The sequence below is a fragment of the Saimiri boliviensis genome, chromosome 2, assembly GCF_048565385.1.
Source record: "Saimiri boliviensis isolate mSaiBol1 chromosome 2, mSaiBol1.pri, whole genome shotgun sequence".
NCBI classification, from domain to species: Eukaryota; Metazoa; Chordata; class Mammalia; order Primates; family Cebidae; genus Saimiri; species Saimiri boliviensis.
The window spans coordinates 202086232-202112504 of NC_133450.1; the positions used below are offsets into that span (position 1 = coordinate 202086232).

At 43.4% G+C, this 26273-nt stretch overlaps 1 protein-coding gene across 1 annotated transcript in view; it reads right to left on the reverse strand.

The window, feature by feature from the left end:
- FRRS1L (ferric chelate reductase 1 like) overlaps positions 1–25917 on the reverse strand; it is a 40558-nt gene extending 14641 nt beyond the window's left edge. The window contains exons 1-4 of the mRNA XM_010336156.3: positions 25559–25917; positions 8367–8451; positions 5774–5912; positions 355–601 (exon numbers count right to left, since the gene is read on the reverse strand). Coding sequence (XP_010334458.2) covers positions 355–601; positions 5774–5912; positions 8367–8451; positions 25559–25796 — 709 coding nt within the window. The 5' untranslated portion in view covers positions 25797–25917. The remainder of the gene's footprint in view (positions 1–354; positions 602–5773; positions 5913–8366; positions 8452–25558) is intronic.
- Between the last annotated feature and the right edge of the window lie 356 nt (positions 25918–26273).

The window sequence follows — 26273 nt, forward strand, 5'->3', positions numbered from 1 at the left end:
AGGACAATAATACCTATACCTCTCAAGAACATGGTGAGGAGTCAATGAGAACGCTATGATAATTGAATAGAGCCCTACATATGGCAGATACATGATCTGCTTCATTAAGCACATTACTCATGACATACCATCTTGTACTGCTCTAGCTTTGCATGTGTATAACTATTCGTTTGTTTGTCCCTATGTATAATAAGTCCATTACAACCTTCTGAAGGTAGGAGTCACATCTTCTTTTCCTTTAAATTATCCAGAGTGCTTATCATTCTCTTGTGCACACAGTGTGACTTCAATTAATAATGAACACAAGCACAGTGGTGTCTGGTGTTTAACTCAGATGCTAAAATGTTAGCTTACCCTGAATCGCTGGACCCCAAGCAAACAGATAATACCAACTCAAATGCAGATCAACAATTGTTTCATCTCTGGGAACATTCACAGGGCGTTTAAATCTGCAGGTGACGCGATTATTCTCAAAAACTCCTTCTTCATCTCTGGCAGGGTTTCTCTGAATCTCCTTTGCCCACTGGCCTACATTATAGAAGTGTTGTATGCGGACCCTGCCATTGTCATCATGGACGCAGGCCATGACATCATCACCACCCTAACATGAGAAATGATTAAGAAAAAAAAAAAGTCAAAGGTTCATCTTTGGCACACTGGTCACTAGAAATACACATTCCATCACCTCTGCAATTTGAAATCCCACCAGAAAAAATTCTTTTAAGTGCAATTAAAAAGTCTCAACCAAGAGACTGAAGTTACCATCACAGTAACTGATATTCAATGCCTCCTGAGTGATGTTTAGAGAAGACATCACCACCTATGTAGCATTCCTGCCCAAAACACAAACTAACCTAGTCATGAGAAAATAATCAAACTCAAAGTGAAGGTCATTCCACACAGACAAAAAAACTAGGCCAGGCGTGGTGGCTCACACCTGTAATTCCAGCACTTTGGGAGACCAAGGTGGGCAGGTCACAAGGTCAGGAGATGAAGACCATCTTGGCCAACATGGTGAAACCCCATCTCTGCTAAAAATACAAAAATTAGCCGAGCATGGTGGTGGGTGCCTATAGTCCCAGCTACTCGGGAGGCTGGGGCAGAAGAATGGCTTGAACCTGTGAGGCGGAGGTTGCAATGAGTTGAGATTGCGCCACTGCACTCCAGCCTGGTGACAGAGACTCCACCTCAAAAAAACAAAAAAAAAACCCTAGCCTATAATCTTCAAGGAGTCAATGTCATGAAAGACCAAAAAATGAAAAGAAAAAGCTAAGAAACTACTTCAAAATATACATGAGAATAAAATGCAGTTCTAAATGTTCTGACTTAGAAATTTGGTCCATAAACCCAAACTTTCCCTAAAGGACAGTATTGAGACAAATAGCAACATATGAAAACAAACAATATATTTAATAATACTATCATAGCTATGCTAAACTTCCTGAATTTAATAAACTATATAATAAAAAAGAACATTCTTGATTTTAGGAGATACCTTCTTAAGTATTTAGTATTAAAGGATTATGACATTTGTGATTTAAATGCCAGAGTTCCAGAAAATAATAATCAAAGAATAATAATAATTAGTTGTAGTAGCAGCAGCAGCAGTAGTAGAGAGAATGAAGCATGTGTGGCTGATGTAATTCTTTATAAAAATGTTCTGGAACTAGGGAGTCGTGAAGGTGGCACAACACTGAATGAACTGACACTTTAAAATAGTAAATTTTAGTGTCACTTCACTCCAGCCTGGATGACAAAGTGAAAGCCTGTCTCAAAAAACAAAAACAAAAACAAAATAAAATGGTCAATTCTGGCCAGGTGTGGTGTTGTAATCCCAATACTTTGGGAAGTCAAGACAGGAGGATCATTTGAGCCCGGGAGTTTGAGACCAGTCTGGGCAATACAGTGAGACCTTGTCTCTATAAAAAGCTTTAAAAAATTAGCTGGGCATGGGGGCTCATGCCTGTAGTCCTAGCTACTTGGGAGGCTGAGGTGGGAGGATCGTTTGAGCTGGAGAGGTTGAGGCTGCAGTGGGTCTTGTTTGTGCCACTGCACTAGAGCTTGGGCAATAGAGGGAGATGCCGTCTCAAAAAAAAAAAAAAAAAAATACATACACAACAACAACAAAATAAAACGGTTAATTCTGTTATGTGCATTTTACCACAATAAAAAAGTTATCATGTTGTTAATTTAGATTTTCTTTTCTTTTTTTTTTTTTTTTTTTGAGACGGAGTTTCGCTCTTGTTACCTAGGCTGGAGTGCAATGGCGCGATCTCGGCTCACTGCAACCTCCGCCTCCTGAGTTCAGGCAATTCTCCTGCCTCAGCCTCCTGAGTAGCTGGGAATACAGGCACGCACCACCATGCCCAGCTAATTTTTGTATTTTAGTAGAGACAGGGTTTCACTATGTTGACCAGGATGGCTTCGATCTCTTGACCTCGTGATCCACCCGCCTCAGCCTCCCAAAGTGTTGGGATTACAGGCGTGAGCCACCGCACCCGGCTAGATTTTCTATATATGAGTTTACTATGCTATCCTTCCTGCTTGTCTGTAGGTTTATAATTTTTTCAAAACAAGATCAAAAAGTTAAAAGTGTTTGGTCGGGCGCAGTGGCTCATGCCTATAATCCCAGCACTGCAGAAAGCTGGCAGATCACTTGAGGTCAGGAGTTCAAGACTAGCCTGGCCAACATGGTGAAACCTCATCTCTACTAAAAATACAAAAATTAGCCAGGTATGGTGGCATGTGCCTGTAATCCCAGCTACTTGGGCGGCTGAGGCAGGAGAATCCCTTGAACCCAGGAGGCAGAGGCTGCAGTGAGCCGAGATAGAGCCACTGAACTCCAGCCTGGGCAATAGAGTGAGTGAGACTCCATCTCAAGAAACACAAAATGTTACAAAAAAAAAAAAAAAAAAAAGTTTGTCAGTTATAACACATGTACCACCCTGTACAGGATGTTGATAATGGGGGAGGCTCCCCAGGGGGTATATGGGCACTCTGTAACTTCTGTTCCATTTCACTGTGAACCTAAAACTGCTGCAAAAAGTAGAGTCTAATTAAAACACACACACACACACACACACACACACACATGTGCACGTGCAAACACACACACGTACCCTTTTTTTTTTTTTTTTCAGACAGAGTCTCACTCTGTCACCCAGGCTGGAGTGCAGTGGTGCAATCTTGGCTCACTGCAACCTCTGCCTCCTGGGTTGAAGCAATTCTTCGTCTCAGCCTCCTGAGTAGTTGGGACTACAGGTGCCTGCCACCACGCCTGGCTAATTTTTGCATTTTTAGTAGAGACAGGGTTTCACCATGTTGGCCAGACTGGTCTTGAGCTCCCAACCTCAAGTGATCCACCTGCCTTGGCCTCCCAACGTGCTGGGATTACAGGTGTGAGCCACCATGCCCAGCCAGTTAGTGCTACTTTCAAACTATCCAAAATCTGAGCCCTTCTTGACACTGTCACTGCTGGAACTTTGGTCTGAGCCACCCTCCTCTCTGCCCAGTAGCCCTGCAAATGCCTCAAAATGGGCCAGGTGAAGAGACAGGGTGGGATGCTCTCGGCAGAAACAACAAGTGCAAAGACACAGAGGCCTGAGAAAGTCTGGCAGTTCGGGACCAAGTCTGGCCCAGTGAAGTGGCAAAGAATGAGGCTCCAGAGGAAAGAGAAAAATGCAGCAAGGCACAAGGAAGAGCAGGGGACACAGAGACGCTGCCTGCGAGCCTGAGTCCCTGCCTGTGCCTGGCCACAGTCCTGTCTGAGGTCCAGAGGTTTTCTTACCCCTGAGTACAGAGGAAGATAAAACTGTTGAACCAAATTCTTCACTTGCCTGATGTAATCCATCATAGCTATTATAATGAAGCCTCCATAAAAATTCAAAAGGAGGCCAGGCACAGAAGTGCCTATAATTCCAGCACTTTGGGAGGCTGAGGTGGGCAGATTGCTTGAGGACAGGAGTTCAAGACCAGCCTGGCCAACATTGCAAAACCCCATCTCTGCTAAAATTACAAAAATTAGCTGGGTGGGGTGGAACACACCTGTAATGCAAGCTATGTCGGGAGGCTGAGGCAGGAGAATTGCTTAAATTCCTCTCCAGGAAGTAGAGGCTGCAGTAAGCTGAGATCGCACCACTGTACTCCAGCCTGGGCAACAGAGTAAAACACCATCTAAAACAAAAAACAAAAAACAAAAACAATCCCAAAAGGACAGGGTTCAAACAGGTGGAGGTGCCTGAAGGGTAGTGCACCCAGATGGGGCACTGAAGCTCCTCACTCCTTCCCTCATGTCTTTCCCTAAGTGGTTCTTCCATCTAACTGTTCTTCTTTATCCTTTGTGATAGCCTTTATAATAAATGAATAAAGTAGGCCAGGTACGGTGGCTCATGCCTGTAATCCCAGTACTTTGGGAGGCCAAGGTGGGTGGATCACCTGAGGTCAGGAGTTTGAGACCAGCCTGGCCAACGCAGTGAAACCCCATCTTAACTAAAAATACAAAAATTAGCTGGATGTGGTGGAAGGCGCCTGTAATCCCAGCTACTCCAGAGGCTGAGGCAGGAAAATCGCTTGAACCAGGGAGGCAGAGGTTGTGGTGAGCCGAGATCACACCACTGCACTCCAGCCTGGGTGACAAGAGTGAAACTCTGCCTCCATAAATAAATAAATAAATAAATAAATGAGTAAAGTGTTTGAGTTCTGTGAGCCGCTCCAGGAAATTAACTGAACACGAGGAGGTGGTGGCACCCCAGACTTATAGCTGATTGGTCAGAAATACAGGTCACAACCTGGGGCTTGTGACTGAGGCAGTCTTGTGGTTTTGAACCCTTAACCTGTGGGATCTAATGCTATCTCCATGTAGGTAGTGTCAAAAATAAATTGAATTAGGGGACACCCAGCTGTCCAGTGGAGAACTGCTTGGGGTGTAGGGGAACATCCCCATACCTCTGGTCACAGAAGCGTTCTTTCTGTACTGAGAATATGAGAGGGAAAAAAGTTTGTTTTTCCCTTTTTTTTTTTTTTTTTTTTTTTTCAGATGGAGTCTCGCTCTGTCGCCAGGCTGGAGTGCAGTGGTACAATCTCGGCTCACTGCAACCTCTGCCTCTCAGGTTCAAGCGATTCTCCTGCCTCAGTCTTCCAAGTAGCTGGGACTATAGGTGCATGCCACCATGCCCAGCTAATTTGTTTTTCTTTCTTTCTTTTTTTTTTTTTTTTTTTCAGTACAGAGGGATTTTACCATGTTGGCCAGGATGGTCTTGAGTTCTTGACCTTGTGATCCACTCGCCTCAACCTCCCAAAGTGCTGGGATTACAGATGTGAGCCACTGCGCCCGGCCTGTTTTTCCCTCTTATAAGTGGTTCTTTTACTTCTGCCTTTTCCATTAAAAAAAAAAAATGCCTTGGATGACTAGTGAAAATACAGAGAAAACCTGAATCCAACTCATGGACTGGAGTCAAGTCCAGCTGAGCCCCGCACATGTGAACAAGCAATAAATGCTCACTGTTGTAAGCCACATAAGGCTTATAACATGAGTGCCTCTTCTTGCAGCCTTACTGTGGAAATAGCTGATGAATAGAGGTGCCACAAGACAGCTTGGATTCTGATAACCAACCCATTCATTTAAGCTATCCTGGATATTTTTTTTAACTTGCATTCAGAGGGCCATAACTAATATGATCATTATACTGCTTTGATCAATTTACCTGCTTTTAAAATCAAAGTAGCACAGTCAACTAAAGAGAAAAATCAGCTTCTATCATGTTTTGCATCTTACCATTTTCTTGTCTGAAGAGAATCCAACTGCTACCCAACCATCTGTGTCTGCACTCAGCTCAAATTCTACATCAGCCCCTATCATCCGGTAGCTGAGGAAGTAGTCACAGGTCTCTGCATTACAGCCTGGTTTGCCGTATCTAGAAGATATATCAAAAGAGACATTACTGCTTCTACTTACTCAAAATACATTAAGAGAGCATCTACCATATTATCAGGTGGGATGCTAAGCAATGTTATTAAACACATTGGATTTCTGCTACCTGGGATCTTAAAAACACAGTTTCACTCTCTTAGGAGGAGCCTTGGAGATGATCTGCCCCATTTTATACATAAGAACTGTGGTTCTGAGATGGGAAGGAGCTTGCCTGTGGTTGTATAGTGAAGTCAGTGGTTGCAACAGGACTTGAACCTGGGTCTCCAAACTCCCAGCCAGAGTTCTTTACATTATATTAATATCACAGTCTTTTAAATATTAGTTACTACTGAATTATTTCTGAATCCCTTTTAATGGAAAGAAATTCTCCAAGTTAACCATTTAAATAGTTTCTGCTAATTAAATGTATACCAACTCTTTTTAACTTACAAATTTTCACATAACAAACTAACACAAATTTACAAATTCAATATAAATTAAACTAATAAACCAGGAACACCGAAATTCACAACACTCATGCAACAGATAATGGGGCTTTACTGAAAGTAAATTTCTGCTTATGTGCCTGTGGTATCTGACTAGATCGTGCAGCATCTTTGAAATTGAGAGTATGTTCTTACTACTCTCTATAGCATGATGGCTCAACTCTTCACTTTTATCTGTTTGAATTGCCGCAAAACCCTCATTTACGCAATACACCAAATGAATACCCCCATCTGGTACTCACGGACCATGAATGAATGCGTTATTTGTTTATAAATTTTTTTTCTTTTCTTTTCTTTTTTTTACACAGAGTCTTACTCTGTCACCGAGGCTGGAATGCAGTGGCAGAATCTCAGCTCACTGCAACCTCCACCTCCTGGGTTTAAGTGATTCTCCTACCTCAGCCTCCTAAGTAGTGGGGACTACAGGCTCCCGCACCACACCTGGCTAAGTTTTGTATTTTTAGTAGAGACAGGGTTTCACCATGTTGGCCAGGCTGATCTCGAACTCCTGACCTCAGGACATCCACCTGCCTCGGCCTCCCAAAGTGCTGGGATTACAGGTGTGAGCCACCGGGCTCGGCCTTATTTATAAAATTTGCCTTTGTCCTGTTGGGCTACTTGCTGCTAACATGATTACAAAATCAGACACTAAAACATACAACAATATAAGGTGGTTATCCAGATAGTGAGATTACGCAGACATTCGTGGTTTTTAGAGAGCACTACTGAAATGAAAACACAAATTTAAATTTTCTTACAGAGGACTTGTGGATCCTTTCAGAACTGGCAAGCCCTAGTTTGAGAAATGCTGTATTACACTGTTTGCAACATGCTAGAAAGTTTAAGCAATGGGTGGGACAATCTATGTGCAGATGGAAGATATCTGAAGGAACAGGATACAGGGGTGCTAAGTGTTGAGGAGGGGACAGGAATGTGCAACTATCCTGGCAGAGATACCCGAGCAGTCAGGAAGAGATACGGGATCAAGGCAACAGGGCACTGGGGTAAAAAAGAAGAAAAAGAGCAAGGGAAGATAAAAAAGGAGTGAATGGACAAGAAAACAAGTCACTTTGAAGCCGGTAGAGTACTAAAATTCCCTCCCTTCTCAAAATATCCCCAATCACCAGATTCAAACATTGCTGACCATCTTCCTCAATAAGAATATTATTGTATATTTTTATTTATTCCTTAGAAACGGCCTTGTAATCCAAAGAAAGCTCAAAGCCCTTGTATTCAGTTTTTCCTCCTTAGACCTTGAGTACTGAACAGCAGCAAAATCGGGACCTTTGGGTTAGTGACCATCAAAACTTTGCCCCTGACCATCAAATTGCCATTGACCATCAAGTTACTCAGGGCAATTCGTTTTAGAAAGTAAAGGGTTCAAAGGAAGAGGCTTTTCCAAAGAAGCAGAGCTGTCTGGAAGGGAGGCCCATTGTACACACGACTGTTTTCTAGCCCAGACTGTCATGTAGTGATACTACTAATGATGTAGAGACTCACCATGCCTGATAAGAAGCTAGCAACAATGAAAGCTTAATGACTAGCTGGAATCATACAGATATCCATAGGTCATGGCTACTTACTAGAAAAGGAATTGGGTATTACATATGTCTATCATTGCCTGTGCACAGCCCCGGCTGCATAAGCACAGACACGTTCTGTGTCACGTGCGTCTTCTGCATATCACCAATTGGTGAGTAGGAGACACCTGGACCAATGGTGGTATAGCTAGAAAGAACCATGGAAGAATGGTCCCGGGCCCAGGATATGCTAACGTTAAGAGGCCTTTAAGACTGAAAAGTGGGATGGCCATTAGAAAACTTCATAATCCTGCTGAGGTGATGAAGAAGCCCAGGCCCTCTGAGTAGAAGGAACGGCATGCAATTTAAATACTACCCTGAGAAGTAAACCAGTCTTAGCCTTAAAGTTACCCAGCCTGCAGTTCCACCAACCTAAAGCATCCCTTAGTTTTTCCACAGTCGTCCACTTTGATTTTGGCAAATGGATCCACAGGAGGAGCAGTAGGGAAGGGGTAACCTGGGCAGTGAGAATAAAGAAGGGTTAGAAAATCCAGTAACAATGGTTCCAATGAGAACTTTTAAAATTGTGTTGACTACTTTTTTCTCATGCATATCAAGAAATGTCTGGGGACTCAGAAAAGGGCTTTGATTAAGCCTAAGCATCCCCTTCATGGGGGAGGGTGTAGGCCACACACCTTTGGACCTAACCCTGCATGTGAACTCAGAGTAGGTGTGCCCTTTTCTCACTTTACAGGCAAGCAACCTGGGGCACTGAGAAAGGCTACAATTTCATACAACCATGGGCTTACCACTGTCCCCAGGAGTTTGAGAATCACACTTTTAATACGATATACATGCTCTAAGAGAAAGAAGTTAACAATAATACATTTTTATACCTGATTGTAGGATTTTTCCATTTGTGTACTTGACCATAGGATTTTTCCATTCCATTTGAACTTCCATTTTGCCTTAAGCTGTAGGTAACATTTTCTTATGTCACTAAATTCTTTGTTTTTGGTTTTTGTTGTTGTTGTTGTTATTTTTGAGACAGAGTCTCACGCTGTCACCCAGGTTGGAGCACAGTTGTGCCATCCTGGTTTACTGCAACCTCTGCCTCACAGGGTCAAGCAATTCTCTTGCCTCAGCCTCCCAAGTAGCTGGGGTTACAGGTGGCTGCCATCACACCCAGTAATTTTTGTATTTTTAGTAGAGACAGGGTTTCACCATATTGTCTAGGCTGGTCTTGAACTCCTGACCTCAAGTGATCCACCTGCCTCAGCCTCCCAAAGTACCGGGACTATAGATGTGAGCCACCCCACCCAGCTTGTTGCTAAATTCTTTAAACCCATCATCTCTAACAGTTGTCTATCTTATAAGATTACTTACCACCATAATGCATCAAACCATATATTGAAGGGTAAGGCTGCATTATGCCTCCACTTAGTAAGAGAAATCTTTTCTCCTAGGCTCTTTATTCCCATGTACACAGGAATCATGTATGACTTATCTTGTATTCTCTGCCCAGCATAGTGCTTGGCACAGGACACTGAGTAAATGATTGTCAAATGAATAAATAAAATCACTCACAGACATTAGGAAATGTAAATCAGTACAAACTTATTATTCTATTTTATGAGTTTTTTTCTTGTTATTTTGGTCTTTTCTTTGGGATTTACAATTTTTTAAAGTGAGGTTTTGCTAATTTTGTCTATTACATTTATTATATTTTTTAAAAAGCCACAAGGTTATACTTCTTTGGCATAATTCCGTGCACACTGAATAGTCAATTTCTACTACCCTTGACTTTGATCACATGACAAAGAACAGCCCTAACTTTTCACCATCTAAGTAGTTGGGTCACATGCATTACTTTTTCTAGTTTTATGCTTATTTATTTATTTATTTTGAGATGCAGTCTCACTTTGTTGCCCAGGCTGGAGTGTAATGGCACAATCTCAGCTCACCACAGCCTCCACCTCCTGGGTTCAAGGGATTCTCCTGCCTCAGCCTCCTGAGTACCTGGGATTATAGGTGCCTGCCATAATGCCCCGTTAATTTTGTATTTTTAGTAGACACAGGGTTTCACCATGTTGGTCCGGCTGGTCTTGAACTCCTGACCTCAGGTGATCCACCCACCTCAGCCTCCCAAAGTGCTGGGATTACAGGCGTGAGCCACTGCACCCGGCCATTTTATGCATATTTTATGCTAAAACCTATATCTGCTTCAGCACTATAAACCAGGGGTCCCCAGTGTCCAGGCCACTGACCAGTCCATGGCCTGTTAGGAACTAGGCCACACAGCTGGAAGTAAGTGGCAGGCAAGCAAGAGAGGCTTCACCTGTATTTACAGACACTCCCCATGGCTTGCATACCTGCCTGAGTCAGGTCACTAGTGATATTAGATTCTCATAGCAGTGTGATCCCTATTGTGAACTGCACATGAGAGGGATGCAGGCTGCACGCTCCTTATGAGAATCAAACGCCTGATGATCTGTCACTGTCTCCCATCACCCCCAGATGGGACCTTCTAGTTGCAGGAAAAGAAGCTCAGGTTTCCCGCTGATTCTACTTTATGGTGAGTTGTATAATTATTTCATTAGATAGCATAATGCCTTAATAATAGACATAAAGTGCACAGTAAATATAATGTACTTGAATCATAACAAAACCATCCCCTTGACCTAGTCCATGGAAAAATTATCTTCCACTAAACCACTCCCTGGTGCCAAAAAGGTTGGGGACCGCTGCCATAGACTGAGTCCTGACTTGGATGAGTTTTTTTGTTTTTCTCTGAATAGTTACTGAACCACTAGGAACTACCGTATGTTAAGCATCTTCATATACCTTCTTCCTCTTACTTCTCACTGCAACCCTCAGACCATTTTTCTCAGAATATTTATCCAGGAATTCAATGATTGTTCACTGACAAAGACAATCTCTTTTAATGTTGCATCTGACTCAGGTTCTCTGTCCTCTTCCATTTTCAGACATATCAACCTCACTACTTCCTGGAATCTAGAATAATACGTTAGCATACAGCAGATTCTCAGCTCAATAAATCCCAGTTATTATTACTACTGGATTATTAACACTATTACATTTCGTAAACTGGCCTGAGAAGTAATAACTATAGGGTACGACTGTCTCTTTAAGAACAACAGGGCCGGGCGCAGTGACTCATGCCTGTAATCCCAGCACTTTGGGAGGCCGAGGCAGGTGGATCATGAGGTCAAGAGATCGAGACCATCATGGTCAACGTGGTGAAACCCCGTCTCTACTAAAAATACAAAAATCAGCTGGGCATGGTGGCTCGTGCCTGTAATCCCAGCTACTCAGGAGGCCGAGGCAGGAGAATTGCCTGAACCCAGGAGGTGGAGGTTGTGGTGAGCCGAGATCGTGCCATTGCACTCCAGCCTGGGTAACAAGAGCGAAACTCTACCTCAAAAAAAAAAAAAAAAAAAAAAAGAACAACAGTTTTCTAAACTCCAGACAAAAGCAAATTTTGGAACAAAGCTTACTTACATTCTGAACCAGTTTATTCATGTTGGCAAATGGCTTCTCAGGGCTTTTCTAGCACTAATTTTCTATTATGTATGCTTCTAAAACTTGTAATGGGAACTTGTGTTCTGTCAAATGCACTTGGACATGCCTTTAATAACATATTTTCCTTTTATATTGCAACTGTTGAAAAATAAATAATTTGGCCTTTGTCCCTGGTTCCCAGGAAACTCTAAATCCTTGGAATTTCCTGAATGTTTTGTTCTTCATGAGCCCCTTGGATCACATCTGAGTTCATGCTGAGTGATCAGATGACTCAGAATAGAGGCTGGTCACTGGAAAGACCATGTGATTATAAGGTTGGGGCTTTGTGCTAGGTTGGGGGGTGGAGATTGAGTTTAATCATGTGCCCAATGATTAAATCAATCATGCTAACATAATGAGACCCCAATAAAAACTCTGGACACTGAAACACACTGCAGCTTCCTGGTTGAACACATTGATGTGTTGGGAGGGCAATGTGCTGATTCCTCAAGGAGAAGGCATGGAAACTCTGCCTTTGGGAGCCTCTCAGACCTCCTATGTGTCTTCTCACTGACTGTTCCTGAGTTGTATCCTTTATAATAAAACTGTCATAGTAAAAATAGCACATTCCTGAGTTCTGTGAAACATTCTAGCAAATAATAGAATCTAACGTGGGAAGCTTCTTCTATCTTGTGGGAAGACCCTGCACTTAAAGCCATTTGGTCTAAGGTGTGGACAGTCTTATTGTAAACTGTGCCCTTTCACTTATGGGAGTTGCACTAATTCTGGGTCATTAGTGTAGGAACTGAATTGCAGTACACCAGTGGGGAGTTGATGTTGGAATATAAGCAGAGCAGAATTAGATTTTTTCCTGAAATTAAATGATCTCTATTTGGCATGAAATGAGTTTAGACCACATGCCAATATTTAAGCTCTTGTCTCTCAGCTACAACCCAGGCTTCTATAGGCTGAGTACTCTGCAAACCGCTTTTCCTTTGCCAGGTGCTTAGACTCTGCCAATAGCAAGCATTAGAGGGAGGCAGGAGGAGGTAAAGAAGACTGTTCCTTCCTGTGTGATTGCTGTTCCAGTAAGCAAGTTCTCAGCAACTCTACTTCATCCTGGCAGTTGGTCTGAGTTCCCAGCTTTGTTCTAGGCACCCGGAACCAGCCTTATCCCATGCTGCTCCAAGGTATTAGCAGCAGCTGAGCACAGCCTCATTCTCAAAGGATGGGTCACAGCTCTAAGAGGCCCTGGTCTGAGCCCTTTTGATAATCCCAAGCCCTTCTCTTTGCAATTTCAGCCCAAGGGGTGGAAACTTTCCTGAAGTTATTTTCCGTATGTTATCTTGGTGCTCCCTTTTTGCTTCTCCAGTCCCTCAACTTCTTACTTAGACAAATCCCTGGGCTGGTCTTTTGTTTAAACAGCTAGTATGATTTCTGTCTTTCTTTCTGGACTTTGATTGATACAGACTAAATAGATTAACCTCTGAATACTGATATAATGTGTCTGCCAAAACTGTAGCTTATTAGTACTTACCTGAAGGCTGGAAAACAGACATTCAATAGGATCTATGTTTTACACATGGTATACAATTCTAATGGGCAATTATTTTGATTGTAGAATTCCAAGTAGCCTAGGTACACATAATTAAATTGGTATTTCTTGATTTACGGAACACTCACTATCAGTCTATGCAAAGTCCATCTTAGATTTTTTTCCCCCAATCTATCACTAAACCCATTTTCTTCCCCACCTTAGACACCAGGTCCAGTGTATTTTATGCATATCCTTCTGCCAAGGATGGAAGTTTCAACAAAATCTGAACACTCCAACACATCTTAGAAAAGCAATATTTTACTACGGTAAACTGCAAGGACACATTAGCAATAATGGATACCAGACAATTTGGTGTTGGGGTAGGGTTCTCATCTCAGTCCATTCCATGTAGCATAGATTCTGCCTGTCCAGGGTAAAGTCCTGCCAGGTTGCAAAGACTATTTCATATTCCCAAGATCATCATCCTGAAACTCTTGCATGATTACCTTGCAAGAGAACTACCAAACTGCCTTCGGCAGATCCTGGATGCAAGGTTCGGGTTCCAGGCACAATTTCTCACTCTGCCAACAGCACCCCTTGCCATGCTGCCCACAGCTGCACTGCATTAGCCTGTTTACGGCCATGCACAAAGTCTAGAAATGCTCAAACAGAGCAGACCAGTGAGGGCCCACTGCAACTTACTGTTCATTTCTATGTTTATTTTTACATAGATGTGCTCTTAATATATCACTTGTGTATGTTTTAATTTGCATAAATGACACTGTGCAGTAAATCTCATTCTATTTATTATTTCTCTCTTGAAATCTATCCTCATATGTAAGACTGAATATTATTCAGCCATAAAAAATGAAGTACTGATATATGATACAACATGGATGTACCTTGATTATATAATCCCATTTACATGAAATGCTCAGGATAAGACTGGGTATGGTGGCTCACGTCTGTAATCCCAGCACTTTAGGAGGCTGAGGTGGGCAGATTACTTGAGGTCAGGAGTTTGAGACCAGCCTGGCCAACATGGCGACACCCTGTCTCTACTAAAAATACAAAAAAAAAAAAAAAAAAAGCCGGGTATGGTGGCACATGCCTATAGTCCTAGCTACTCAGGAGGCTGAGGCAGGAGAATTGCTTGAACCTGAGAGGTGGAGGTTACAGTGAGCCAAGATTGTGCTATTGCACTCCCTGGGCGACAGAGCAAGACTCCATCTCAAAAAAAAAAAAAAAGTCCAAGATAGAAAAATATTGAAACAGAAAGATTAGTGGATGCCTCAAGCTGGGTGGGGAGGAGGGAGATGAGGGACTGCAGAGTGATAGGTAAAGGGTATAAGGTTTTTTTGGGGGATGACACAAATGTTCTAAACTTGATTGTGGTGACGCATGTACAACTCTGTGAATATACTAAAACCCACTGCGTTGCACATTTTAAATGGGTGAATTGTGTGAATTATATCTCAATAAAATTATTGCAGGAAAAAAAAAAAAAGAAAAAAACCAATGGATGTCTTGCATCCCATTCCCTCCCTTTACATAACCCAGTTCTGACTCAAGTGTCATTTACCTGATTGATGGAATCAAAATCATATCCTGAACTCAGGATTCCAGGTACTACTCTAACCTCTGCATCAGGGGCCAGCACAATAGAGGGTATGGGATAGATGCAGGAGTTCATCACTGTACTTGCCAAATTTCTCCTTTTTAATTTCATGCTTAATTTCTATATTCACCCTTTCCCTTGATTAGTCATGCCAGAAATTTGTGTATCTTATGAGAGTTTCCAAAACAGTTCACATTCAGCAGTTTGGGTCATCACCCTCATTTTCACGTGTTTTCCATTTCATTTATTCCTACCCAGATCTGTTATTTCCTTCCTTTTGGTTTCCATTTTGAATTAAATGCTTAGCTTACTTTTTTTTTTTTTTTTTTTTAGACACAGGGTCTTATTCTGTTACTCAGGCTGGAGTGCACTGGTGCGATGACGGCTCACTACAACTTCCACCTCCCGGGCTCAGGTGATCCTCCTACCTCATCCTTCTGAGTAGCTGGGACTACAGGCATGAGCCACCATACCCAGCTAATTTTTTTTTTAATTTTTGGTAGAGAGAGGGTTTTGCCATATTGCCCAGGCTAGTCTCAAACTCCCAGGCTCAAGTGATCCGCCCCTCTAGGCCTTCCAAAGTGCTGAGATTACAGTCGTTGGTCACCACACCCAGCCTCTAATCTTTCTTATTTTCTGATAAATGTATTCAAAACTATAAATTTCCCTCTAAGCTCTCTTTTAGATTCACAGCAGGTATTTGCACACGCAATGTTTTGATGGTCATTATGTGCATATCTTAATTTTCCTTATGATTGTCTCTTTAACACTGTTGTTTTTATTTACAGACATAGTTAATTTTTTCCCTCTATACCTTTGTTAATTTCAAACCTTATAGCACTGTAATCAGAAGCTATCTATATGATATAATCTGTAATTTGTTGACTTTCTTATATTCTGGTATATGGCTGATTTTATGGGATCTTATGTGTTCAAAAAGAGTGTGATTTAGTATTTGTGGATTTTACATACGTATTTAATTGAACTTATCATTCATATAACTGAAACTATTTACTTCTTTTATTTTCCTTTTATTTTTGGAGACAGGTCTCACTCTGTCACCCAGGCTAAAGTGCAGTGGCGCAATCATGGCTCACTGCAGCCTCAAATTCCTGGACTCAAGCCATCCTCCTGCCTCAGCTCCCCGAGTAGCTGAGACCACAGGCAGGTGCCACCATGCGTGGCTAATTTTTTTTATTTTTTGTGGAAAATACGTAGCCCAGGCTGGTCTCAAACTCCTGGTCTCAAAGCTATCCTTCTACCTTGGTGTCCCTATATCTTCCATTTTAAAAATTTGTTTGAGTTTTCAATACCCAGGGTGGTATGTCCAATTACAAATGTTAGTTTCTATTTTGCTTTACACTATTTCCATCAGTTACTGCTTTTATTTGGACACTATACTGCTAGGGGTAAATATTCCTGACTGGTTTCTTCTATCAGTATATGATGTACATTGCCCCTTATGTTTTATCTTCTATATTTTGTCCAACATTACTGTCATCTTGGTTTTCTTATGGTTCATCTTTGCCTAACATATTATTTTCTATTCCTTCAAAAATATTTTGAACAGCACTTATGCATTTGTGTACGTGATCAAAACTCTTCTGTCATGTTTCTTTCTCATTGTGTCCTTGTTTGGTTTTGCTAATAAGGTTATGTTATCCTCATAAAACAAGCTGGAAATTATTCCTTTTTTTTCTGTCCTTCGAAATAAGGTGTTTAAGGTTAGCGTCAGCTGTCACTTGAGTGTCTGGTAGAACTGAGCCTGGATCTTTCTCGGTTGGGAGATTTTTTAACTGATTCAATTTCTTTGATGGGTAAAAAACTGCTCAGCTTTTCTAATTTTTCTTGAGTCAGGTTTTGGAAAATTGCATTTTTTTTCCTTAGGAATTTGTCCATTTAAATTTTCAAATGTATTGGCATAAAGTAGTTCCTTGTATTTCTTATTAGCTTGTTTTACCTGCTTTCATTTTTAGTGAGCTGTAATTCACGTGTCATCAAATTCACCTTTCTCAAGTGTACAAATCGGTGTTTAATATATTTATAGGGTTATGCAACGATCACCACTATCTAATTCATGAACACTTCCATGATTCCAAGAAGAACCTCTGTACCTGTCAGCAGTCATTCCCAACTCCCCCTCCTCTCAGCCCCTGGAAACCATGAATCTACTTTCTGCTTCTATGGATTTACTTATTCTGGATATTTTATATCTCATTGATATAATCTGGACATTTTATATCTCATTGAAATCATACAACTTGTGGCCTTTTGTGTCTTGCTTCCTTCACTTAGCATAATATTTTCAAGGTTCATCCACATTGCAATATGTATCAGAACTTCATTCCTTTTTCTGGCTAAATAATATTTCATTGTATGGATCAACCACATGTATATATCCATTCATCAGTCTGACAGACACTTAGGCTGTTTCCACTTTTTGGCTATCATGAATAATGCTGCTATGGACAAGATTTTGTGTGAACACACGTTTCCAATTCCCTTGGAGTAGAACTGCTGCATCATACGGTAATTCTGCGTTTAACTTTTTGAGACACTGCCAAACTATTTTCCAAAGTAGCTGCATCATTTCCCATCCTTACCAACAATGTATGAGAGGTCCAATTTCTTCGCATCCTTGCCAGCACTTGCTATTTTCCTTTTAAAAAAATCAAGCATCCTAGTGGGTGTGAAGTGGTATCTCATTATGATTTGGATTTGCATTTCCTTAACCGCCAATGATATTGGGCATCTTTTCATGTGCTTGTTGGCAATCTGTATAACTCCTCTGGAAAAACATCTTTTTAAAGCTTTTTTTTTTCTATTTTTAAATCGGATTATCTTTTTATTAAGCTGTACTAATTACAACTTAATTAGCTTTTTAATCTCTGCTATGTCTAAAGTTTCCCCTTACTCATTCTTAATATTATTTTTTTCTTGATTAATTTTTCCAGATAATCAATTTTATATATTAATTTGGCTGGCCAAAGTGCCCAGATATGTGGTTTAAAGAACCTGACTGTTTCTTTAAGAGTGTTTTAGGAAGGAATTAACCTTTAAGTGGGTGGACTTTGAGCAAAGTAGATTGCCCTCCACAAAGCAAGCTGGCCTCATCCAATCAAAGGCCTGAAGAGAAAAATACCGACCTCCACCAAGCAACATAGCAGCAGACGGCCTTTGGATTTAACTTGCAAACATCAGGTCATCTCTGGGTCTTCAGCCTGCTGATCCAACCTGCAGACTGTGGAACTTGCCACCCTCCATAATCATGTGAACCAATTCCTTAAAATAAATCTGTCTACATAGATACGTCTCCTATTGGTTTTGTTTCTCTGGAGAATCCTGACTAAATACACTTATCTGTCTTATTAATATTTTCAAGCATCACTTTTGGTTTTGTGGATCCCCTTTACTATTTGGTTTCTATTTCATTAATTCTGCTCTATCTTTATTATTTTATTATATGCTTCCTTTTACTATCTTCAGATTTATTCTCTTCATTCTCTCACTTCACAGTTTTTGGCCTTTCCTCTTCTATCAGTTTAAACCTAACAGCCAACTGCCTCCAGGGGTTTCTCTCTGGATATTCCACAAGCAAATCAATCCCAGATGAGTTCCTCCACCTCCCCAAAGCTCTTGCTCCTATGTTTCTGAGCTTAGCAGACAGTCCCACTGGCCACATACAGTCTCCCAAGCCTAAAACCTGAGTCCTAAGTTTTGCCCTTTCCCCAACCTGGCACATTTATGGAGTCATCACTTCCTGTTATCCCTTTTATTTATTTATTTTGAGACAGGGTCTCACTCTGTTGCCCAGACTGGAGTACAGTTGTGTGAACATGGCTCATGGTAGCCTTGACCTCCTGGGTTCAAGTGATCCTCCTGCCTCGGCCTCGCATGTAGCCGGGGCCACACACGTGTGCCACCACATGTGGCTTTTTAATTTTTTTGTAGAGATAGGCTATCACTTTGTTGTTCAAGCTGATCTCAAACTCCTGGGCTCCTCTCAAAGTGCTGGGATCACAGGCATGAGCCACCCCACCCAACCACTTCTTGTTATTCCTACCTCAGAAACTGGAGCCTGACTTCTGGCTGTAGCTTTCCCTCCTATCTGGTTCTTCGGCTTCTTTCCCACTCCTTCTGCCCTGCACCATGGTTTTTTTTTTTTTTTTTTTTTGAGACGGAGTTTTTTGCTCTTGTTACCCAGGCTGGAGTGCAATGGCGCGATCTTGGCTCACTGCAACCTCCGCCTCCTGGGTTCAGGCAATTCTCCTGCCTCAGCCCCCTGAGTAGCTGGGATTACAGGCACGCGCCACCATGCCCAGCTAATTTTTTGCATTTTTAGTAGAGACGGGGTTTCACCATGTTGACCAGGATGGTCTCGATCTCTTGACCTCGTGATCCACCCGCCTTGGCCTCCCAAAGTGCTGGGATTACAGGCTTGAGCCACCGCGCCCGACCTTGTTTTTTTTTTCTTAATCTTTTTTTCTTTTTCCTTTTTTTTTTTTTTTTTGAGATGGGGTCTCTCTGTCACCCAGGCTGGACTGCAATGGTGAGATCTTGGCTCACTGCAACTTCTGCCTCCCAGGTTCAAGCGATTCTCTTCCCTCAGCCTCCCGAGTAGGTGGGAGGATGACAGGCACCCACCATCAGACCCATCTCTACAAAAATACAAAAATTGGCTAGATTGATCTTGAACTCCTGACCTCAGGTGATCTGCCCACCTAGGCTTCCCAAAGTGCTGGGATTACAATTGTGAGCCACCTCACCGGACCTAGAGCAGACATCTAATCCTGTCATCCCACTGCCCCTCACGTGACTCCCCAAAATTCCATCTCTCCTATACCTCCCTGTTCTCCTTAGTCTTGAGATATATGGATTGAATCCCCCATACATAGCCAGCTTTTCCCTTTCCCTTTCACTCTGTCCATTCCCCCATTTTTCATCACGTACTGTTTTGGCTTGTTCCTTTCTTTCCATTTTGATGCGATTTTTTCCCTCTAAAATAAAAACCTGAATGAGACTAAATAATTTTGGCTTGGGGCTTTTTTTTAAAAAGTGGTGTATCAATTCTTCTTCCTTTTCTTCTTCTCACATGGACTCTATAAACTCTTCCAGTAACTTCTGTTTTGGAGAACAATTCTAGCCATTTTCTTTCTCCCCCTCCTTTCCTCTCTCTTATTTTATACTCCCTTCATTTATTCCAGAACCATGAGAGAGGTACTTATTTTCTTGGTTGATTTTTCAGGTTCTCAAACTGGCTTTGTGGTTTCCATTTTTGTCTAACTCACAGAAACGATCTGTTCCTTTTTCGCAATCCCTTGAGCCTGTTTGGCCATACTCTACTGGCTGGTTAATGGCTTCTGGTTTGCTATTTATTGCTTCTAATTAACAGCTTGGCTCACAGCCTTCAGGTATTAATTTAGCACTTGATTCCTTGACGTTTTAAGTTTTAATTGTCTGGCCACACTATTCAGCTTCATCCAAGAACTACCGCATCAGCCTCTTTCTGGACGGCCTCAATTGTTGTTCCTTCTCTTTTCAGGGTCGTATTATGAAGTAAAGATATCAAGAGATTTTGTAAGGTGTGAAGTTCCACACAGATGCGAATTCAGCCTTCATGGTGGCATTCCACTGCTTAGGAAACTGTAGCTTCTAACGGTCTACCATATCTGCTCCAAACCCTTCTTCTCAAGTTCACTCACAAAAATACCCAATTCTAGGCTGGACGCAGTGGCTCACACGTGTAATGTCAGCACTATGGGAGGCAAAGGCAGGCAGATCTCTTGAGATTAGGAGTTTAAGACCAGCCTGGCCAACATGGTGAAACCCCATCTCTACTAAAAATACAAAAATTAGCCAGATGTGGAGACACACACCTGTAATCTCAGCAACTCAGGAGGCTGAGGCATGAGAATCATTTGAACCCAGGAAGTGGAGACTGAAGTGAGCTGAGATCATATCACTGCACTCCAGCCTAGGAGACAGAGTGAGACTCTGTCTCAAAAACAAAAACAAATAGCCAATTCTATTTGTCCAATCCATTTCTTAGTGCATGTCAACAGAGACCCTCTGTTCCAGGCGGGCAGGACAACTTACACCACCTTATCCATTAAGTCAATCAATAAATCCACAATTCTCTGCTACTTTATAGCTGTGCCGCTTCAGCTAAAATATTCAAACTTTCCTTGGATCAGTTTCCTTAATTCTACAGTAGCAATAGTAGTAGTATTTAACTTGCAGTGTTGCTGTAAGAATTAAAATTCCTATGGGACAAGGTACCTTAAAACGGTGCCTGCCCCATAGTCAGCATAGATTAAAAGTTGCTCTAATTGGTATTATGATCAGGCTAGATTCGTGGAGGATATAAAGATAAATTAGATGTAAATTGTTACCCTTAAAGAACTTCCATATTAGTAGAGTGGTTAGTTACATATCCACATCCTGTCCATGGTAGATGGAGGAAGGATACAGGGAGATGATGAAACTTCTGGCCTTTGCCCCATGCTCTGTCCTTCTCTCTACCTCTCCAGCTCTTTCCCAAGAAAAATTGTGATCAGAACTCAATGGTCAGAAAATCCTTGATTGAGGCACATTTTACAAGTGGTCAGATAACTATGCCTTAAAGATAAGTGACCATGAATGGTGTTCTGTCTTTTCCTTCTTAGGCAGGGTATGGCTCCAAGGGTAAGGCAGTTAACATCAGCTAGCTAGGTTAAGACTCTGTCTGCTTCTCAAACCTGGCCATCTTAGCAGCAGGGAGAAGAAAACTTCATTTGGGACTTAACCCGTAGCCAACATCCAACTCAGTTTTGTTTTTCCCCAAAGAACCCTCAGAAATGAGCATTTGCCCATAATCAAATGGTAATCTGTTTCACAATATTTTTTTCACCATGTTGGCCAGGACGGTCTCAAACTCTTGACCTTATGATTTGCCTGCCTCGGCCTCCCAAAGTGCTGGGATTACAGGTATGAGCCACCACATCAGCCTATCTGTTTCAAATTCTTTCACTGCTCTGAATATATAGATTCTGGGTTAAGAACCTCGAGAAGTATGAGTGGTAGGATTCAAGCACTAAGACCCTACCTGAACTCCTGACCATAGAGAGCAAAGAGGGTCATGGCAGGGTTAGACTGTGTGCTGTGGAAGAATATCTTTGCCTAGTGGGAGAAAATCAGGGAAGGCTTCCTGAAAGAGGTGGCATTTGAGCTGAGACTGTAAGGATGAGTAGTATAGGCTTAGATAGTGAGACCCTCAAAGAATTCTGAAAACTAGCATAGTTAAACCAAAACTTAACTTACATTTTTTAAAATGACCATGTTAGGGGTAATTATTTTTTTGAAATAGCAAATCAGCCAGCGTCCCACCTCTGGATTTGGGGGTCTTAGGCAACCTGGATACTGTGGGGAAACAGTCTCTGGGTAGCGTAGGTAATGGTCAGTAGGCTCTCTCCTAATTTCAGCGGAATCTCCATTCCCACCTCCATTATTCAAATTCCCTCTTTCTGAATTTTTTTTTTTTTTAAGATGGAGTCTCACTCTGTTGCCCAGGCTGTAGTGCAACGGTGTGATTTCGACTCACCACAACCTCCGCCTCCCAGGTTCAAGAAATTCTCCTGCCTCAGCCTCCCCAGTAGTTAGAGTTACAGGCGCCCACCACCACGCCCAGCTAATTTTTGTATTTTTAGTAGAGTTGGAGTTTCGTCATGTTGGTCAGGCTGGTCTCGAACTCCTGACCTCAGGTGATCCGCTCACCTTGGCCTCCCAAAGTGCTGGGATTACAGGTGTGAGCCACTGCATCCGGCCTTTTCTGACTTTTATACTCAGTTTCATGGCTATTTGAGACATAAGAAGGGGGTACCCTGCACAGAGAGAACAAGTACCCTGTCACTAGAAATGGACAACCTCAAGTGTATTGATAGACTAAGTCAAAGGCATTACTTGCACCTCTTCACTTGCCACGTCCTCCAAGGTAGATCGGCCTCCCTCCTTCCTTCTCCACTAAATCTATCCTAGGAGAGTTCCACCCATAACCTCTCATCTCCTGAATCCATGGGTAATTTTGAATCTTCATGCTATCAGGCCTCACCTTGGTAGGAAACACGCTCTTTTCCTTTTCCTTCTGGGACACCCCTCTCTCCTAGTTCTTCTTCCCTCTCTCTGGCAATCCTCTTCAACCTCTGCTTTGAAGGCAATATCACTGTTTATGTCTAAGCATCTTGGGAAAGTCTCTATTCAGGACCCACAGGGCTGAAGCCCAGGCCTAGGGTAGTCTAGAAGAGGCACTGCCTCTGATAGTCCCATGCCACTTACATCCCACCCACCAGATGGTGGTAGAATCTGTATCCAAGGAGGAAGTGAAACTGAGAAGAGGGTAGGAGACGAATGGAGAGTAAGAGCCGGAAAGCTCAGGGTGAGGGAAGGGGAGAGGTGAAACATGGCTGTAAAAAGAAATTGAACCAGGGAGGAAATTTCAGAGTCTCACTCTGTCGCCAAGGCTGGAGTGCAATGGTGGGATCTCAGCTCACTGCAACCTCTGTTTCCTGGGTTCAAGTGATTCTCCTGCCTCAGCCTCCTGAGTAGCTGAGATTACAGGCATGTACCACCATGCCTGGCTCATTTTTATATTTTTAGTAGAGATGGGGTTTCACCATGTTGGCCAGGCTGGTCTCAAACTCCTGACCTCGTGATCCTCCCACCTTGGACTCCCAAAGTGCTGCAATTACAGGTGTGAGCCACTGTGCCTGGCCCCATCACAGACTTTTGAGTACAATGCCAACAGGTTAGAGGCAGGCTTCAGGAGGGTTAAACTGGTTTTATGGTGGGAGGGGGAAACAGACAAACTAGGGATTGGTACGCATATAACAAGCCCTGCTACCTGCTGTGCGGTCACCTCATCTAAATGCCTTCCTACTTCTGTCTCACTAAAGTCTTTCCTACTTCATGGCTAGACTCTATAAAGCTGTTCTTGATGGCTGTGGACCACCTGATATCCATGTTCATAAAACTTTCTGGACTATACGATGAACATATCATTCTCTCTGTACAGAGAGTCAAATGATGTACAGCATCTGACCTTATCCTTCATTTGCTAGATGTATGAGCCCAATCAGAATATAAACTCTCGAATGCCACATTTAAGCCACCTGGCAGCATAGGCTGTGTACAATGTAAAGATACACTAAATGCTTTTAGAAACAGATGGGCTTTGGAATATTTATTCTTTTCCAGAGTGACAGAGTCTGCTTCTGCTTCTTGTCCTCCCTCTCCTCATTTCTCCTCCTTCCTGGCCACATGGCTCCCCACCAGCAGACTATATTTCTTAGCCTCCCTTGAAGCTAGGTCATTGCAACTATGTTTTTGCCAAAGGAATGTGAACAGCAGTAATAAGTGCAGCCAGCCTAAAAGGTAACTACTTGCCCCGAACTTCTCTTGTTCAATCTTGAACAAGGACATGCATGCAACCTGGCTTCTACTGTATAGATGAGGACAAAGCCTTAGGGGATGGTAGAGCAACAAAATGGAAAGAACCCGGGCCCCTGAATGACCTTGTGGAACAGAGTCATTCTATCAGCCCCAGACCAATCAGACTTTTATCAAAGAGAAAAATTTACTATCTTATTTAAACCACTATATATTAAAATCTCTATTTCAGCAGTTAAGCCTCTACTTAATACATTTCCCAAAATCTATTCTCTTCACCTTCTTTAATACAATAATTCTGATTTTTGAACTGGGCATATTATGTCTCAGCTAATAGGCTGTACTTACCACCCTCCTTTGTACCTATGTGCAACCACATGATTAAGTTGTGGCCAAAAAAGTATAAATTACATGAAACTTCTGAGTAATCCCCTTATAAAAGTAGTCAGTGACATTCTTCCTGCTTTGTTTTTCCCCACTGTCTTGAATGTGAATATAATGGCTGGAGCTCAAGCAGTTATTTTGAACCATGAAGTTACATTGCTAAGAACTGTGAAGAACCAGAAGGGCGGGATCCAGGGACCCTGATGACCAAGGAGCCTCCACACCAGCTATTTCCAGGTTTCTTTCCGTAAGAGAGAAACTTTTTCTTGTTAAAGCTATTAACGTGTGCTTGTTGTAAACAGCTGAACTTAATGCTAACAACAGATACATTCACTGACTGATATGAGCTCCTGGGACTCAACACTTCAACCCCCAGCTGGATTGTTGGCTATCCCGCTTAAGCAGAAGAAAAGGAAAGTCACTACTTCCCAAAGTTGCTAAAGAGGCCAGTTTCCATTCCTCCTGATCACCATCAGCTTGGCTTTTGTGCTCATTGAAGCAGCTCTACAGGGAGGCCCTTGGCTAACAAACTCCCAGTCTGTGGGCCCAGCAGGCCCCAACAATGGTGGCTCACATTAGGAGACCATAACATATGTGGCGTCATAAAAGAAGAGGGATGGGAGTGGGGAAGCTGATGTGACCCAGCTCTGATGGGTCAGTGAGCAGGAACAGAACGCTACGAGGTGGGCGCTGGTCACTGCAAATTTAGGTCAATACAGACAGGGAGGAAATAAGGCAACCTCTCTCTTTAGATTGGGGTTTTTCTGCTTCCCCTCAACTGCCCTGGCCAGATGGCGGCCTCCTCCCCTACAACCCAACCCCAGGCGGCAAAGGTGGAAGCCAGATTTGAGAACTGGGGAACCTTAGACTCAGCGCCCACCCCTATCTACAGCCTTGCAGAACTTGGGTGGCCGCTCCCTCTCCCAGCCTCAGTCTCCCCATCTGTAAAGCGGGCGGCAGGTACTGACAGCTCTTTGGGCCCTTCCTCCAAGCCGGCGGAGGTCTGGGACGGCGCTCCCCATCCTGGCCTAGCCTCTGCCGGAGCCGCCTCCACTGACATCTTTTCCGACCCCCCTCCCCCGCCCCTCTGTCCCCCACCCCGGGTCTCCCCTCCCGCAGCCCCTGGCCCTCCCGCAGCCTCACCCTCCTCCGACAGGTAGCGCAGGTCGTAGAACTCCCCCGCGAAGGTGCCATAAGAGGAGTCGTGGCGCGGCACCGCCTCGTCGGCGCCCGCGTCCCCCCGCGCGCGGCCGCGGGGTCCCCGGCCCCCTGGACCCGCGCCGTCGTCCGCGGGGCTGGCGGCGCAGGCGGCGGGCCCCGTCAGCAGCAGCAGGAGCAGCGGCGCCCAGACCCCCGGCTGCTTCCGGGGCGGCCGCGCCATCGCTGCGCACCGATCCCGCAGCCAGGCCGCTCGGGCCGCAGCGGGGGCGCCGCTGGCGCGGGCCGGGACTGAGCCGCCGCCGAGGCCACCAGCACGCGCCCGCGCAGCCGCGGAGGCTCCCGCACCCCCGCCTCGCTGCCTCGGTCTGCGCATCCTCGCTCCAGCCCCGCAGCCTCCCTCTTGCTCCTGGAACCCCCTCCTCCCCCACCGGACTCTCCTTCCTAGCAGCTTCCCTTCTCCGTCCTCGTTTCCATCCTCCCCATCTCCCGGACCTCCCTCCTCTCAGGCAGATTTGGCCCTACTAGCCCCTTCTATTCGGGAGTGTGGTCCGCGGACCAGCAGCTTCAGCATCACCTGGAAGCTTGTTAGCATCACTAAGGCCCCACTCTAGACCCATGAAGCAGGATGTGCATTTTACCAAAATTCTCCGGAGACCCCAATGCACGTTCCATTTATGAAACGCTCCTCTAGAGGGTT